The 18175-nt window shown below is 37.5% G+C and overlaps 1 protein-coding gene across 6 annotated transcripts in view; it reads left to right on the top strand.

Annotated features, from left to right (window-relative positions):
* The window catches only part of RPRD1B (regulation of nuclear pre-mRNA domain containing 1B), a 28245-nt gene extending 10275 nt beyond the window's left edge, over positions 1–17970 (top strand). Inside the window, exons 4-8 of one of the 6 annotated variants that reach the window (XR_010886023.1) lie at positions 379–491; positions 2349–2475; positions 3519–3694; positions 4188–4680; positions 15475–15555. Coding sequence is in view for 3 of the 6 variants with exons in the window: in XM_067307855.1 (XP_067163956.1) it covers positions 379–491; positions 2349–2475; positions 3519–3694; positions 15475–15624 (566 nt within the window). In the remaining 3 variants the exon portion in view is untranslated. The other 5 variants (XR_010886022.1, XR_010886024.1, XM_067307856.1 and 2 more) reach the window with 5 other exon arrangements.
* The last annotated feature ends 205 nt before the right edge of the window (positions 17971–18175 follow it).

Raw genomic sequence — 18175 nt, 5'->3', positions numbered from 1 at the left:
ATGCATAGTATTAACCAGAGATTCTGAGCAGTGTTGAAGACTTGCCATTTATTGGCAAATAGGGCATTTTCTTGCCATGCCTGTTTTCAGTGTAGAAGGTGCAAAGATGTTCAGTGCATACTGCTGATAAGACTGTATCCTTGTGCTTAGAACACATGCGTATATAGACTTGTGTGGGCAAGATTAGCCTTCCCTAGCTGGTGTGCATTTGAGCGTTTGCAATATGATGCCAATATTAGAGTCCATCTGTGGTCATCCTTCTCTTTAGAGAGGCCTAATCATCAAAGCATCTGGTGTAGTGGTTGGTGTTTTTCTAAGTAGAGATAGTTGAGGCGTGTAGATCTGGCATCCAAATGAGTTGCTTATATGTGTCTTCAGTTGCAGAGGAGAAGAAGTCTTTAAAGCGGACTTTTCAGCAAATACAGGAGGAGGAAGATGATGATTACCCTGGGAGCTACTCACCCCAAGACCCTAGTGCTGGGCCGCTTCTGGTATGTCTGAAGGGTCGAGGGTGGGAGAAGTTTGGAAAGTGACCTCCTGTGTGGTACAGCCACAAGATGGAGCTGCCAACAAGTAAAATACACTTACTGGAGAAATTCAGTTGGGGTTTGAGATCAGTATGTAATGGAACAGATTCTTTTTTCATATTAAAATACTGCAGAACATCTGAGTGATTTCAGTTGTTTTAAACCAAAGTCTGAATAGTGCTACCAGTAAAGAATCTCAAAGGGCTGCCAGAAGAACAGGCCATACTTTAATGCTTCCTAAGATTGGTGTGTGATCTCTCAAACCCAAAGTTGTAACAGTTAAAACTAATCTTTTTTTGGGGGGGGGAGGGGGGAGGGGACATATGTCTCTGTGTATATTAAAAAGCTCAACCTTAGGTGTGGAGTTGGTTACAAAAATCAATTTTGAAGACTTTATTTTGAGGCTGACATGTTAGTGATGTGGTAATGATAGGAAAGGAATGAAGAGGATCATTTGACTATTTAAGACTGCAAACTGAACATATGTTAAACCATTGTCTATTTGAAAAGATAAAAAGTTACACCATCCATCTGGTAGACTGTAAACACTGAAAAATAAAAATAAATTGCGGTTGTCAAGGAAATGAGTGGAGCTTTTTGTTTTTACCTCCAGATGCCTTGCAGCTTTTGGTTTCTCTTGATAAACATTGTGTTTGTTGCTATTGGAAATCATTAGCAGTCTGCAAAGAAGGACTAAATATTAGACAGGCAATGGACATCTTTAGTTTTCTGATAAAGCTGCAAGACTTCCATAATATATCTATTTAAAAGTTATTTTTTCAATGTTTTTATTAATTTTCAAACTAAGTATTAAATTGGAGTTTAAAAATCAGTAGTGTTTACAGGGCTAGCCTTGCAGTTTCAAAAACCACCTCTTAAAACCTTGGATGGTGTTCTAAAACACAGAAACAGAACACTTTTCAAGGAATCTCCCTTTCTTTCTCTCTCTTTTTTTTTTTGGGGGGGGGGAGGGGATATGGTGGGTCAAGGGAGGTCCTTTTAAGGCAGTACTCATCCCAATTCTTCTTATGCTAGGATACCTTTTGAGTGTATTTATTTATACTGATGCATTTTTCTCCATGCACTGAGAATAGCTGAAAGATGAAATTGATGGGATACAGCAGAGTCCATTTTAATTGCAGTGTGCTTCTGAAGGCCAGTTTAGCTAAATGAGGAATATCAATGGGTTTACTAAAGGAGGACAATATAAAGTCTGCTTTAATAGGGATATTTTTCATCATAGTCAAAGTTTATAGTAGGTAACCAAGTATGAAATTCTAAAACTTGCAACTATGAAAAGCTGATGGACAGTATTGTTTAGATTTGATACAAGTCTTTCTCACTATGTCAGAGTGTACCTGTAGAGTTGAACAAAAGGTGCGTGTATGCTCCTGTTAGTCTAAATCTAAGAGAAAGTGTCAAAGAAATATTCAAGATTAAAATAAACAGACCAAATCTGATGCAAAGCCAAGGTCTGATTGTTGTTTTTCAAATTGGTGGTGGTCTTTTCAGCTTTGTCTTAAATGATCACTTCTCTTAATTGGAATGAAAAGTTTTCAACTGCAGAGTCTTGAATAATGATGATCCATTGAATAATGATGTAATTACACATAAGTTAATAAATACGAGTATATTGTAAACTTAGTGAATACTCTGTGTGTTAGAAGAAACTGTTTAAAAATTAATTGAAAAAAGTACTCCAATAATGGTTGCTTTCAAAGGTAAGTGATCTTAGAGGGTAATGCAGTGTCCATATCCACAGGAAATAGTGTAGAAGTTACCTGGTTTTAATGATAGCCTACTTGTCTTTCCATCTGGTAGACTGAGGATTTGATCAAAGCCTTGCAAGACTTGGAAAATGCAGCATCAGGAGATGCAACAGTGCGGCAAAAAATTGCCTCCCTGCCTCAGGAAGTGCAAGATGTATCATTACTGGAGAAAATTACAGGTATGAAACTTGAAGGTGAATGAAAATGGGTCCAAAGAATAACTTAAGAAAAAAAACAACTTTGATTTCTACATAATCATAATGTATAGGGGGAGTAAATTTCAGTTTTTGTGTGCTTGTTTTCTAATTCTTGGGTAGTTAATAGGTCACAACCCTATGAAATATAATTGAAGATGAAATTCATATACCTTCTTCCATTTTTTTGGCTTAGACCAATCTGCACATTTACAAAGGTTTTTGTGCTTGGAGAACATCAACAGCATTTTGCAAAAATGTAGAGGAAATAGAGGCAGAGTTCTCAAATGGATGTGTTTGATTTTTGAACACCTTGACTATTAGGCATTTTAGTGAGTTTTATCAGACTGTGCTGAGTACACATGTATTCCTTCACAGCTGCAGAAAAAGAAGCTCACTACTCCCATAAATCTGACAGTCTTTATTTAAACTGACTTTTGCAGTTATATTTTAAAAAGTAATCTTAATAGAAGCCTTTAAAGGTTTAATTGATTTGACTCTTGTTCCTGAAAATAGTTTAATTTAGAACTCATTATGAACTGTCACTTATTCAGTCCTCTATAATACACTATTGCTGCGTCCAGTTGTGAAGACTAGCATGCGATTCCTATGTTTGCTTGTAGGGATATGTTAGCAGATACTGAGAGAAAAGAGGAAGTAAAAAGTGCACACCATGTTTAAATGTTAAAACCCTCTGATTTAAATTAATTAAACCAGAACTTTAGGCTGCACTTTCAGAATTTATCTGTTATAGAGAATATAGGTTTTTTTTAACCTCTAATCATTGACATCTCTGCAAGAACAAAATACAGCCAGTTGCATCAGTGTCTGAAAAGCAGTTCAAGTTGTTAGTCTTGCCTATTTTCTTTATATTCCTTGTGTTTAGAATTCTATTTTCCTATCAAGCCAGGGCCATATTTATGAATGAAATGTTATTGTGCATGTGCTTGGTGAATTATAGCCCTTCTGTCAAAAGATAAAAGATTTTAAACTTTGTCCTGTAAATTACCAAACACTTTTGCACGTAGACAAAGAGGCAGCAGAACGTCTATCGAAGACCGTGGACGAAGCATGTCTGTTACTAGCAGAGTACAATGGACGGCTGGCAGCAGAGCTGGAAGACCGGCGCCAGCTGGCACGCATGCTGATCGAGTACACGCAGAATCAAAAGGATGTATTGACAGAAAAAGAGAAAAAGCTAGAAGTGAGTACTGATTTAAAGCAGTGCTGGCAAACTGATTGTCTCAGCAAATACTCCCACTTGACTCCTAAGTAAGGTATTTCTGTCAGTGAAGATGACTCTAGGAGTTATCTTTTCATTTGGAGTAAAACAGGGGTAAAGAAGCAGTGTAAAAACACTGAAGAAAACAAATCAGTCCAAGATGTTTTGCTGCATGTGGACATGAAAGGCCCAGAACTCAAAACTTTGTAACAAAAATTACTCGTTTAACAAACATTTTTGTTTGGTTCAGATGCACCTCCCCCTTTTTTTTTAAATGAAATTCCCATTTCCAAAAAGTCAAGCTCCCCTTACCATAAGCAGTTGATTTGGTTTTTTGTTTCTTTGATTGTTTTTTGTTTGGTTTTGGTTTTTCTTTTCTCTTTTGCCTATGGCTGGATGCCTTTCATCTCTCTTCCCAGTCCCTAATTGATAAGCAGATGCAGTTTAAATGAGATCTTCTGATATCCTTTAACAGCTGCTTTTACCAACAACTTCTGTAATCAAGTATAAATTGGGCTGATATCAAAAGATGAAGACTTGCATTTCATGCCATGGCTCTTGCGAACAAGGAGGGCAGGAGATTGTGTAAACATGAGAGTACTCTAACTGGAGCTCGGCCTCGGCCCCAAGTCCTAGAGTGAGTACGTAGCCTGTGGCAGACAGCCATTTATCTGAAACGTTCTTTCTCAGAGGAAGTTTTTTCAGCACCGCACCCTGGGAGTAATATGGAAGTTTAATTAATGATTTTGGTTGTATGTCACTCTACCATCTGTTAAACTGCCCCGTGGTGACACATTAAGGGCTTTCTCTACGCTATCGGCTGCTGATGATTATGAACAGCTGTTGGGTGGGACATGCGTTGCTGTAGAGGACAAAGCCTTCTGGAAGGAGACTGTTGTAGCGATCACACGTTCTGTTAACTGTCATGACAAACCTTACCTTCGGACAGCTAGGCGACGTTGTTTGAGGTAAACTTCATTTTGGATGTATTTTTTTGTAGTGTGTCTTTATGCTATAGTTTCTGAATGTCTTGTAATTGTGAACATGTTGCCTTTCCAGATTTAAAATCAGAAAGGCAAGTGCTGATGTGTTCAGGATTAGTGTTGATAGTTAATAATTTTATTAGCTTGTTTAGCTTAAATTTCTTCAAGCATAATGTCTGTCTTATGGCTGAGTCATTAAAAGGTACTTTCAGACATGGATATGAAAGATGTCATAAAGTAGATCATGTTTGGCACATGATTTATTTGCTGAATACTAGTGGAAGTCTTGGGTCAGGGTTTTTTTCTTTCTGAAAGAAAAAGACACCTGTCTAGTAGAAGCAGATATATAATAGACTTAATCCTTAGAAAAGCAAGAAATGGGTAGCAAAATGCTGCACACAGACACTTTAAGAGGCCCAGAACAATCCATAAATTTTAGTCTGTTTGAGGATATGCAAAATTAAGAAGTTTGCAGTTACAATGTTAAATTAAAATTTCTAACTAACTGAAATGCTGTGGTAAGTGTATTGTTTTTGTTTTTGAAATTCTGCTTTTGGTAAGGAATGTTATTTAAAAAAATGTTACTGGGGCGGAGTTGCAAATTAAGCTTTTAACCAGATGAACTGAACTACTTTGTTCATAGGAATAATCCTGCTGGTGGTGATGGGCAAGTTGCTTGTCTACTGTTAAGTGTAAACGTGCTGTTTAATACATCAGAAATTAAAGAATGATCTTATTAAACATCTGGTTAGGATAGTATCTTTGTCACTCCACCAAAACGAGGCGGTCTTAGTTCTGTAGAAGTTGCAGGAGATGCCACTCTTAAATACTTATTTAACATGAAGGCATAATTCATGTTGCCTTCAAATAGCAAATCTTAGCTGAGGAATATTGCCTGATTAAAGCACTGCATTGTTCTTGACTTACAGAGGGTTAATAAATAGTGGAAAATGTTGGTTACAGATATGGCATACTATATCTGCTTATCAGTTTTGTTTGAGTCTTTGATGCTCTGGCAGTAACATTGCTGATAAGGGCCAGGATTTTTCTTTGTAGTGCTAATAAGCATTTTAATAGAAGTATCCAAAGTCTTGCAGCAATTAGGAAATGTATTAAAAACACAAACATTTACTTAAGCAAAGACTGAAAGAAGAAAATAACTTAAAACAGTCTAATTCTTGAATATCTTCTCATAGTATGTTTTGATCTCTTGAGACCTTTTCCATAACCTTTGGTACTATTGGCTGTAAGTTTTTTCTCTGGAGAAATAAGCTTCCTGACTCTCAAATGAGATAGCATTTTAGGTACAGATGGGTTGTTTACTTCAGTAAGTACCTTATTCCAGTCAAGGTTGCTAGATGGGAAACGGGGGCTCCTACTTAGTAATATGAATTAGGGCTTTATTCTAAGATGTGAGAAATGAGTGATTCAAAAAAATCCCTGGATATTTGTTGTGCTTGATTTGCCCATAAAATGAAATCTTTCGTTATGATAGCAAAGAAAATAGCTTATCTTACATCTTTGGAAAAACTTTTGCCATCTAAACAGCTACGGTTATTTACTTATCCTGTTAGTACTATCCCTCCTGAAACAGCAGATTCTCAAAATATTATATATGTAGATTAAGCGTATTAATTTCTAGTGGGCTAATGCCCAAAATAGTTTGCAATACCATAACTCCGGGGCACAAAACTCTTTTCATCAGTTGCAGAAAAGCTGTTTATCCAGGAGCAATATGCTGAGAAAGATGGTCTTGGACAATGAGTAACGCTTGAGCATTGGTAAAGACTGGCACGAGTGAGGATTCAAACAGCATAATGCTAAGAAACACTGGTAATTTGAAGGGAGAAAGCTAGTACAGGGCCTGAAGGTTACAACATGTGGACAAAGTCTGCTTTTTAGGATAGTAATTCCCAGGCAGCAGTTGAATAATTCGAAGTGTAATAATGAGGATCGCTTTATCGAGAAAAGATTGTGGTGACTTGATTGTAGTCTAAAAGCACTTACAAGGGGAGGAAAGTAGAATTCCTTTTATTCTGGCAGTCACCTGCAGAGCTAAATTGACCAGACCAAAGCTGATGATAAGCAGACTATAACAAGGTGTGTATTTTTAAGAGTAAATATTATCTTAGGTTAATTTACTGAAAGCTATCATGGCTTCTGTCAATATCACTCGATATCTGAACATTGCATGTCTTTTTAAAGGATGCTTCATCTCAGTCCAAAATTGTGAGCTTAATACTGCAACTGCTAGATGTTCTTCCATGGCTTGTACTAGATCAGAGCTCAGCCTAGATTCTTGCAATAGGTGTAAGGCACTAAAATCTGTTTTCAAGTGCAGCATAGGAACAAGAACTGGTACTTCCATAAAGAATGAGATAAAGTGACTTCTTATCTCATGTGAATATTTAACTTCCAGTGAAAGTTCTATGCCCCATGTGTTATTTTTGGCCATCACTGACCCTGCTGCAATTACTGAGTGCCATGAGTTGGCGAGGTTCTTTTTTTGTCCTTCAGCACCTGAGTCTGTGTAGGGCATTAAGGGGAAGGGTTGTCCTTTTGAAGCCTGTGTGCTCTTTTTGTAGATGCACGGCAGACAAATAGGGGGAAAAAAATCCAGGGAATCAATTTGGATAGAATAGAAATGTAGGGGAGATATTTGCAGGAGGAAACTTCCATGTTGGTGTACCGGATGACTGTAAAATGAAGTCAACTAACTAGATGAGACTAGAAAAATCAAGTGAAAGTAGTGCTAGAAAAAGGCAGATTCTGTGAAAGCCTTATAGCTGTCTAAAATATCTGCCGACAATATAAAATATGGAGTAGGTGGAGGGGGGTATTTCAGTCTAATGGGGAAGAGAGGAGAATGCATTCAGGATTTCTGCTTTGGTATGCAGTCAGTGGTGCTGAGTTTTTCCCCACGCCCTCCATCAGTCTTGTCTACCTGCATTTGTAAAAGGTGACATTAAGAACACAGATGTATACACCCCCTATATACTATACTATAGTACAGTGTGGGGGGGGGGGCTGTATACGTGTGTGTTTTTATATGAAAGAATGCATTATATTTAAGATTCAGTTTAGAGTAATTTTTCTGATTGTTCACTTGCACCTGAAAAAATTTTGACTTAGAATTTCACTGAGAACTGTGCAGGGTTTTTTTGTGTTTTTTCTTTTTTCTTTTTTTAATATTCGTGGTTTCAAGGCACCTTTAAAATCTGCATGTTGTTTAATCTGTGCAACCCTTCTTTGATAACGTATCCGTGAGGGCTGAAAAACCTCAGCTTCATTGTTGCTTTTTTGAAACTGGTTCCCACATTAGCATTTGTTTTCAGTTTGCTTTTGAGGTGTGTTCTGCACTGAATTTGTGAAATGGCAGATGTTTCCCTCTCCATTTTCTGACTTCTTGCAGGGACAAATTGACTGTATAGTTGTAAGAACGCCCCAAAATACTTGCTGTATTGACTCCACTGTTGCTCTTGAGCTCCGACAGTTGCTGGAAAGCAGCTCGTCCCCTTGACGGTGGAACATGCTCTGCTGGAGTCCTGAGACCAGAGCGTGAGTGATGCACTGGGCAGCTGCAGGCCTGCAGGTTTGTGGCTTGCTCTGTCAAGCAGCCGTATTAGTGCAGGGCCGGGCTTGAACTCCTTAGCCCTGTGGAGGAGGAAGGGCAGGGTAGGCTTGTTGTCAGGCTTGTGCAGCTCCCGAACATCGTACCAGAGCAGGTTCACGTCTCTTTTCAAGGTGTTATGTGGGCTGTGACCTAAGCCCAGCACGTGTCCTCACAAATCGCTTGTGAGGCCTGTGGGCTCTGGATCAGGTCTTTACTGTGTCCAGTCTCTCACTTGTGTTCAGCTGAATTTGGATGGAAAATAAGCAAGTTTACGTGTAACTTATATTTTGTTCCCTATTTTTTTCTTCCTCTCAAACTTGTGTGTGTGTTAGCGTTTGTCAGCCGCCTTCTTTGGACCAAGAAGCTTTTTATTTCTGATTGTAGTGTTTCCTTGTAAGGCTAATTCATGTCTCCAGTTTTCAGACAGGGTCTTTAAAGTTGCTTTCTAAGAGGTTTGGGGATTGTAACTGATAGGGAGAATGCTGTTTTCCCCCCTAGTTTACCTGTTAGTAAATCTGCTTGGTGGGCTGGCCAGTGCCTTCTGCCTTCATTTGGGGAAAATTGATTTATGTTTATCTGGTATGAAGTACTGGATAGAATAATGCAGCTTTAAAACTGGGTTCGTTCAAACATGACACTTACAGGAATGTGGAGGCAGATGGGTTTGGAGGCAGAAGAAAACTGCTGATACGCTAAACATGCTTCTTAAATTGGGGAATGGAAGGGAAATGCTGGATTGCTTTTTAAAAGGCAAAAAGCAATAGCCTGGGAGGAGTTCAAGTGAATGTATATGTAGCACATGATCTGGGGATCTTCCGTAGAGTTGTTTTTGAGCACAGGCGTAGAATTAAACTGTAGGCTTTTTAAATTATCTGATAAATCATCTATGCAAAAATGCTGTTGGGTGATCCTCTAGGTATTTAGTGGCTATACTGGTTAATAATCTACACTTCATTAAATATCTTATGGTTCTCATTTTAATGTGCTATGTCTGAAAATTCTGTCAGTATGTAAGGTTAGGCCTTGTGTATGCTGTTAAAATATTACTTGAGGATGAAAACAGCTATCCTTGCTTTAGAAAGCTTTCCATTTCCAGTAATTTTCTCCCAATGTGTTTCCTGTTGGTCTTTTTTTATAGGTATGCTGTCATTGTGACAGTCATATTCTAACATGTTTTAATGAATAGATTTTAAAAGTCCTGTACATAGGTTAAGTGGCAAGCAGCAAATGCCAAGGAACATCTTGCTCTATCAGTGTTATATATCTAATGTTTTAATTAGAAATTTCTACATGAATACTTTAGCATATTACTGTCAAACCTCTTACTATGCTATGTACAGTTGTCAAATTTCTGTTGAGCCTCTGGTTCATTTTTTTTTTTTCTTGACTTCTGTGGCAAATATTTTGCTTTCATATATCTGATTTAAGCTATGCCATATCAAAGCTGAGGCTGACTGACTGTTCTTCCTGTTCACTTTCTAAATTCTCATTAATACTTAACTAGATGTTTTTTGGTAGATGCAATTGCTGCGATGACTTAGATCATTATTGCTTGACCCAGAACAGGAGCAGAAGTGCTCAGTGCAAATTCTAAGCTAAAATAAAATGAAGTCCACACTGTGTAATCCAACAAGGTGAACCAAGCCATGCAACAGTCCTCAAAATTAATTTCAATTAAAGCCGAATTTATAAAGTTCAAGCAAGGCTTCTTTTGAATGAAACACTTTCATCAGGTCTTATGTTTATTCAGTGGTGTTTAATTCTGATTTTGTGTTTGTTTCAAGGACTAAATATCTAATTCACTTGGCCACTGTGGATTTAGAATTCCACATACTGAAAGAGAATGTTGATTAGAAAAGGCATTCATGAGGCACGGTGCCAGGTTTTTCCTGTATCATCCTCAAAGTCCTGCTACAGCAAAGATCTCATTATTTTGTCTAAAAAAGGCAAATAGCATCCAAATACTATTAATCTTAATGAAAGCCTACTATGCAGTGAGGCAATTAGCTAGACACGAGTACAAACTAAGACCTCAGAAAGCAAGTTTCTTTTAAGTGCACTACTTATTTTTTCAGTTTTATGAAATAGATGGACCTTATGCAAAAATCTGCAAAGGGTGCTTTCAGGACATGTCATGTAAGGGAGCTAATTGGAAAACATGATTCTTCATAAAATCTGCTTCCAGAGTCCTGCATTGCAGAATATAGTGGTGCGTGAAAAAAGAAAAACCACTGAACCTAGAAGGGGGTTACGTGTGTCTGCTTGCACGCCGTTCCTGAGTAGAGCTTGTGTGTATTGCTGAATATTAGAGATGGCAAATTCAAATAAATGTGCCTTGCACTTCATATGAAAGGAACAAGGTTTATGATTACTTCTCATTAGTAGGCATTTCTTCCCTGTTCCAGAGGGACTTCAGAATTCCCTGCTTCTAAAGAGGGGTTGTCTGGAAGTGATGGACTGCCTCCGGACTGTGTTTGCCTGGAAGGACTCTGTAGCAAGCACTGATATCCTGTCTTTAGATCATTGCTTTCTTCTTGGTGCTGCCTTTTGTTATGCCTCTCAGGTGCCTCAGTTCAGTCAGCAGCCCCCGATCCAACCTTGGTGTCCAGTCTCTTTGGTCCTTTACTGCTCTTCCGTGAATCAGCAAGACATCGATACCAGAACAGATGGAAACTATCAAGCGTAAAGGAGACGGCCTCTCTAATGCGGTCTGTGTTGTGCATCAGATCTGTCCAGCAAATGATCATCTCTTCTAGGAAATCTTGGTTCCTGGATTATTCCCATAAACATTGTTTCCTTTCCTGAACTTAGCGACCCTTTTCTGAGCCAGAGTTTTTAATATCTGTACAGCTGTTGCTACCCCTTTCTTGGGAGGATTTTTTTTTTTTTTTAACCTGGTAGGAGTTTGGCCTTACTGCTTTAACTAAAACTTTTGTTTGGAGTAGTTAATCCTGAATTATCCTACAAACAAGGTGTAATTACTTAAAATTGCACAGCTGTGGTTCTCAAGGTGACTTGCATTATTTTGTCATCATATCTGTACAAAAGTCCCTGTTCAAATTAAGAAGATATTTCTCATAACTCAGTACTCTATGGAGCTCTCAAGGTAGAGTATCCCTAAAAATGGGGTTATGCTAAGAACAACGTTTTCCTAAACATTTAAAGCTGTTAATTCTAAATCTCAGAACACGTTGCCATTGTTAATCCATAGAGGAATTGTTCCTAAACTTGTATGTTTGTCCTGGTGTAAAATGTGGGACAGAATCACGGTTTGCGTACCTCTTGGTGATTATTCATTCATAGGAGTGTTTTCTCAGAGCTGGGCTACCAAGGAAGGCATTTCAAAGATTCTCCTTCCCCCTAAATCTTTCTACCAGGAAAGAAATTATACTGTTTGAATTTAATGTAATTGTACAATCCCACAAATGGTCTTCAGCTTAAAAACATAGTATTCTAGCCCTAATTATCCATTGTAAGTAGAGTATTCTAGTCCTCCTGTCAGTTTTTCCACTGAAAGTGGCAAGGTATCAGTCTTCCTGTGTAGGTAGACATTACCTTACATCTGTTTTTACAGAATTCTCATGCATGATCTTGGCAATTTAAGCAGTATTTGAGATCTTTCCTTGGTTTATGCTTGGAATTTGCACCTTCTACCCTGTTTATCAGGCTTGCTGCTCTTGCCAGCTGTCATACCATTCTTGATTTCTCTCCTATCTTTAGCAAGAATTACTGCAGCCAAAAAAAAAAAAATCTGCTGATATTCAGCTTTTATAGAGTTTGGCATTCTTGAGAAAGCACTGCCCTTTTTTTCCTGGCTTGATATCCATCACTCTCTGACAGGGTCCTGAATTATGGTTTTGAGACAGTCTTCTGCCCAAAAAAATCAGTCTCTAAATTTAGCAACATCTACCTTCTATCTGTAAGCATTTGGTGTATAATAAATACTTTTGCTGTCTATATTCTGTATGTGCAAGAACTGGTGTTCTGCTGTCTCCCTGCCTCATGTTAATCATCAAATTGCTAGACTTCAGTAGAGCACTCAGTTTACCATCGCTCCTTTTCCCCTGTGTCAGCTTCCAAATTCTCCTGAAGAAATATGATAAATGTAGGAATGCAGACTGCTGAATCAGTGCTTCCAGTTCTCTTTATCTGCTTTTGTTTTGCATTCATGCTTAAAAATCCGTCTTTTTCTGGTTGTGCGGGGTTTTTTTTTTTTGTTCTGTCCTCTGAAGTTCACTTTCTTGCCATACTTCCCTATTTAAGCGTCATGCCTCAGTTTTACTCTTCTGTGCTGTCCATTGTCCTTCCTTTCATTAAAATATTTGTCCTATTTTGTATCGCTTAAGTAGCTAGCTTTGGAAGGTGGGAAGAATTAACTTCATCTCTGGCTGCTCACATTAAATGAAATTTTTAAAGTCTTGTACAAAATTTGTTTTATATCCTCAATTTATTTTTGTTACTCATTGAACTGCTCTTGTTTCTCTGTTATGCTTTTGAAGGTAGTGTGACCTGTCTTGCACGTATTTGAAAAGTGGAGGCATCAGGATTTATATCCTAGTCTAAAGTTTCTTTCTTTGTTCTCTGATAGTTTCCTACTAATTCCTTATGCTTTATTTCCCTTCTGAACTACTGCTGAGTTTTAAGCTGCTCTGCAGTTAGCCCAAGATCTTTCCTGATATATTGATTTAATTAACCTTGGATTGCAGAAGTATTTCTCAGAGTGGTATGACTAGGGATGTTGAGTGTGTTCTTATTTTGATTCTTTGTCTTCTGTTAAAACAGAACAAAAGGCAGGACCCTAAATTAATGGGTGCACCTTCTCTGGAGCTGCTTTTTGTTATTGTACTCTAAGCTTGTGAACAGTACAGTTTATGAAATTGGTAGAGCTTCCTTTGATTGTTTCAACATATTGTCCCGTATACATTAACATAAGTGATTGATTGTAATGGTATGTTGACTCACTGGGCCTTGTAAAATGATACAGGTTTGAAATTGGCTGTTAAAGGACATTCTAGTTCGGACGCTGGCTGGAAATTTACAGAACATGTTTATATAGCCCTTCCAGGTATAGGGATCTTCTGCAGTGTTGCAATCAGCTCTCCTGCTCTCACTATTCTAATTCAAATTAATAAAATACAGAGAATGTAAACCCATTGCTTGTAACCCTGTAGGAACTGCTCTGCTTTGATATTTGGAGAAGGTGAAGAGAATTTCCATCACTGAGAAGGTTAGAAAGAATGGATTAAAGTTGTAAACTCTTCAGAAAGATGTCCTGATTAAATGTGCGCCTAGTTTTATTTGATCTTCAAAGATAAACTTCAGTTCTCTGGTAAACTGTTCTTTCTTTGCCAAGTAATTAAAAAATCAAAAGTAAGTTAATATTACGAGTGATGGTACAGAAATCTACTCAGTATACTTTTTTAAATCCCATTGTTTTCTGCATTTTGGAGATGACATAAAAAATATATGGCATGAGCAATTAGGTAAAGACTGGTACATTCCAAAAGAAATAATACAATACCTATTTTTATATGATTTAAGTAGCTGTCTTCTGTGACTGTTACATAAATGTTTAGAATCACAGAACTTTGAAAATGATGTAAATATCAATCCTTAATTGAGCTTTTGTGTTAGATAGCTTACTTGGGTATGAATGTACTGGTCTGCTCTTAAATGGTCTCTAAGCATAATTTAACAAGGTAAGGTTGTTTCTTCCATTTTTGGGCTCCAAACTCTTCCTCTGTCTTCTCATGAAATACTACTCACTGTCACTAGTCACCTGGTCTCTTTTGGATAGCAGAGACTTTTGAGAATTGATGTATATTTCTTACTGGAGTTCTGGTGCTCAGCCCACACCTCACTTATGGGAAAAACTACTTGCAAGTTCCCTCTTTGGGTTTTTTAACTTGCTGCCTTTCTCCTTTTGTTTTCATACAATTCTGAAAATTTTAGTGATTATATTTTTCTTGGCTTCAGTCTGGATGCATCTTTCTCTGATTTACATTTAGTGATCATATGCATATTTCTGTGTTATTTGCTAACATGCCAGTCTAATGCTTACAGCTGCTGTGGTTGCTAATGAGTTGTCTAATATGATACTAATAAATACTAATAACACAAATCACCTAATGGCAATGATTTCTCTTTATTCTTGGCTACTTTCCTGTTCTTTCTAGAGAGTATCTATGCAGTATTCCTCTTTAAATGCATGCAAAAGGAAGTCTTATTTGCAGCATGCTTGAACAAATAGGATATTTTGGAATTGATCTAGTTTTTCTCTAGGATTGTGATATAGCAAATTAGGGGTTTTAGCCCCCTTGGCTGTATCCAAATAGGGTTATGGTGTCTGCAGATATGCTGTCCTATAGAACGAGGCAGTTAAAAGTGAATAATACAGTGGTGTTTTAAAGAAAAGTACACATCATGTTAAAGCTTAAAGCATCAATACAAAGTTGGATGTTGCAGCCTTTCAATTGTAAAAGCTGTCATGGCTTAAATTAGGGTCTCTCACCTCATGGTTGTGCTCTAGATACACTTGAAGATCTCTAGCTACCTCTTAAACTTTCAGAAAAATGGCAGATTTACCAAAGCAAACCAGGGGTTATTGTATTAATAGAGGAGACCCTATTTCACAACCAACACTTGTTTTTGATTTAATAACTGAAAAGGGAAAATGTGATTATCTAAATATTCGAAGCTGATCAAGTTTGAAGAAAGTGAGCATTTTAGCAGAATAGTAATAGCTCTGGTGGTACCACCAGCTTTATCAGTGGAGGTATATCTGAAGAATGCGATGTCATTATGCTGTCTTTGATGATAGCAAAAGACAGTTGCCCAGGGAAGAATACAAGAATAAAGCAACTATATAATGATGCTTCTCCCAGGGAGTTTGAATTTAGGGGCAATTTGTTATTCCTGTTGAAGTAATATATCTTGGAGCAGAATTAGTGGTTCTGGGATGCCAAAGCTTGTAGACCTCCTGTTGATATCAGGTTGTGAATTTGGGTGCAAGTGATAAGGTCTGCTGTCATGCCTGCGCTTGCTCAGAGAGCCAGGCCCTTGCCACCTTCTCCCAGAATTGTCACCTAGAAAGTATTCCTAGCTTAATTAAAAGCACTGTTAAATAACTTGTGTTTAATCCTTGTTCCCTTGTCTCTTTCCCTCAGGAATATAAACAGAAGCTTGCTCGGGTAACCCAGGTCCGCAAGGAGCTGAAATCCCACATCCAGAGCCTTCCAGATCTGTCGCTGCTCCCCAATGTTACAGGAGGTCTGGCACCTCTGCCGTCTGCTGGTGACCTGTTTTCAACAGACTAGAACAATGGTGTCCCCCAGTTTCCATTATTACCAGCAGAAGCAAGAAGACTCTGGTGTTGACTGGAAATCCAGTCTTCCAAGATCTACTGTAGGAAGGAACTTGCAGACCCTGCTTTCAACCTCTTGGCTGCTCATGCTCACCCTCTCTCTGTGTACATTGGCTCACGTTGAGAGGAGGATAAAGAGTGAGTTTTTGCGAGCTCTAAAGGGAGTGGGGATAGTCCATATAGGCGAACTTTTCTCACATTTTTCCCGTACTCTTTAGTTTCTGTTTGCTCTTAGCACTTGTTACCCCCACAAAAGTCATGAGAATCATGTACATATATACCTGGAAAGTTTTCAAAGAAAGGTTGACCATATAACATTTTTCTCTGTAAAAGTGTGTATTATTTCTGAATCAGTCTTGTCTGTTTTAGCTGGGTTTCTGAACCTCATATCTGAGAACAGTAGAGAGGCTAGTGGGCTTCCTAGGGATGCGTATGTGTGCAGATACTGTACCATGCCAATGTAAGGAGAAGGTATCTATTGAGCAATGGTGCAGAGAAATATTTTCTTAAATCTACAGTTCCTCACACTGTTGTAGGGCTGATATGAAGGTAGTTCCTATTTGGCGTGTACATAAATTGAGACTCACCACAGGCAATAAAAATAAACAGCTTTTCTTTGTGAATTAGAGATAGCTTCATAATTTACACTCTGCTGAGCAATGCAGAACTGGATATTACTTAAACAAGAGTGGAAGTAAATTTTGTTCTAGCTACCTTAGATTTATACCACATTTTTCCTCTCCATTATACAAAAGTAGATGGTCACAGAAGCTTTGGTTTAACTAGCTGAGAGGTTGGAATGGTGGATTGCAACTCGTGTTATCCCAGTGACAGGTACTGTCTGATTTACTCTGAGGAAGATTGCATTGAAAATATTATTCTATAAATTCTCTCTATAGCTTTAGTGAAGCTATTTGGTGGACAGAAGTTAAATGTGGTATAAATATTTATTTATATAGAAAATAGACCCATATGTATGCACATATCCTGTATGTACATGTGCCATGACCATGCATGTAGATATTAGAAGGATGTACTTAATTTTGTGTCACAGATTAATGTGAGTTGATTTTATTATTGGGAAAAGTCAAAAAACAAATTTAAAATAACTCTTTAATTCCATGATTCTGCTAGCTAATGTTTTAACTGCCATGGATGTAATTAGATTTCAGTTTGTGTGTGAGCTTTAACAAGCTGGACTCTCTAATCATTAAAAACCATTCCAATCTGGCTAACAATTCTGTTTAAATTTAGCACCTCTCACTATAAAACATCTTACGTTTCTGGAAACACTTGATCTGATAATACCGGTTTTGTAACACAGAGGCTGAAATTAGTCAGACTAAGTGATGTGCTGTGTTTGTGCCTCCCTATAGTCTTAAGCTGCTGTTGTCAAAGACATGAGAGGAAACCTACAGAAATGCAAAGCTTGTTCTGCGTTCTCATTAATTTATTTTACAGGGTATTCAGTAGCATATTCCGCATTCAGTTAAATAATACAGCATTTTTTGTCATTAAGTTGCTAAAAAGCTCATGTGCTTTTCTTACTTACATTTCACTTTGTCCCTTTTTTTTTTTTGTTAAACTTCTTGCACCCTTACTGCCCAGCCAAGAAATATGCTTTTCCCTTTAGTTTACAGGAAAATTTTGGTGACAGAAGTACTTTTTCCATGAATTGTGCAGCCCTTTATGGTCCAAACAATATTTAGATAAAGCACTGTATATTCTCTCTGCTTTTGCCAAAAATTAAAAACAAAAAAAACTAAACCTCAAAAACCCAAACCAAAAGATCTATTTCTATCCTGTTTCAGCTCATGGTGTTACCCTGAGGCTGTTTTAACCAGTAATTATTTTGACCATTGATTGAATGTGTATCCATTATAGGACAAAAAAAAGCTGTCATTAAAAAAAAAAAAATTATGTAGACAAATGTATTGACATCTCACACTGTTTTGGGCAGATCTTCTGTGAGAAAGCTGTATTTTTTTTTTTAACTGAAATGTTTCAATTCTTTTTCCAAATATACATGTGTGTTTTATTTTGCTTAATTTAAATGAAGTCTCGTTGTTTTTAATTTTATTTGCTTTACTTTTTGGGCAAAGGGCATCTGGTGAACTGGGTGAAATTCTCTCAAGGTTAAACAGATTTCCCCAAGGTGTGTCTTTTTTTAACAAAAGCTTAAATCTGTATATGAATTGATTTTAGGAATTAATTTAGAAGTATAGGCTGCCATTTGTGACAGCAGTATATTCTGAAATGTCTCAGATATCTATTTTTGAATAAAGAGGGTGTCGTTGAATAGTAGTGGTTTTATTATTATTATTATTTTTATTCACAATACCAGTGTTACACTGGCACACCATGGGTTTTGCTTTATTTTAAAGGTCTAAAGTTGGGGGGGGGCAGTGACTGCTGACTGGTTCGTACATTAGAGTTTGTAGGTGTGGGGTATCATTTGAACCTGCCAAATTAACAGTCACATCTTACAAAAGTTTATAAGCCAA

This window comes from Apteryx mantelli, chromosome 18, assembly GCF_036417845.1.
Source record: "Apteryx mantelli isolate bAptMan1 chromosome 18, bAptMan1.hap1, whole genome shotgun sequence".
NCBI classification, from domain to species: Eukaryota; Metazoa; Chordata; class Aves; order Apterygiformes; family Apterygidae; genus Apteryx; species Apteryx mantelli.
This window is presented reverse-complemented; position numbering and strand designations above follow the sequence as displayed.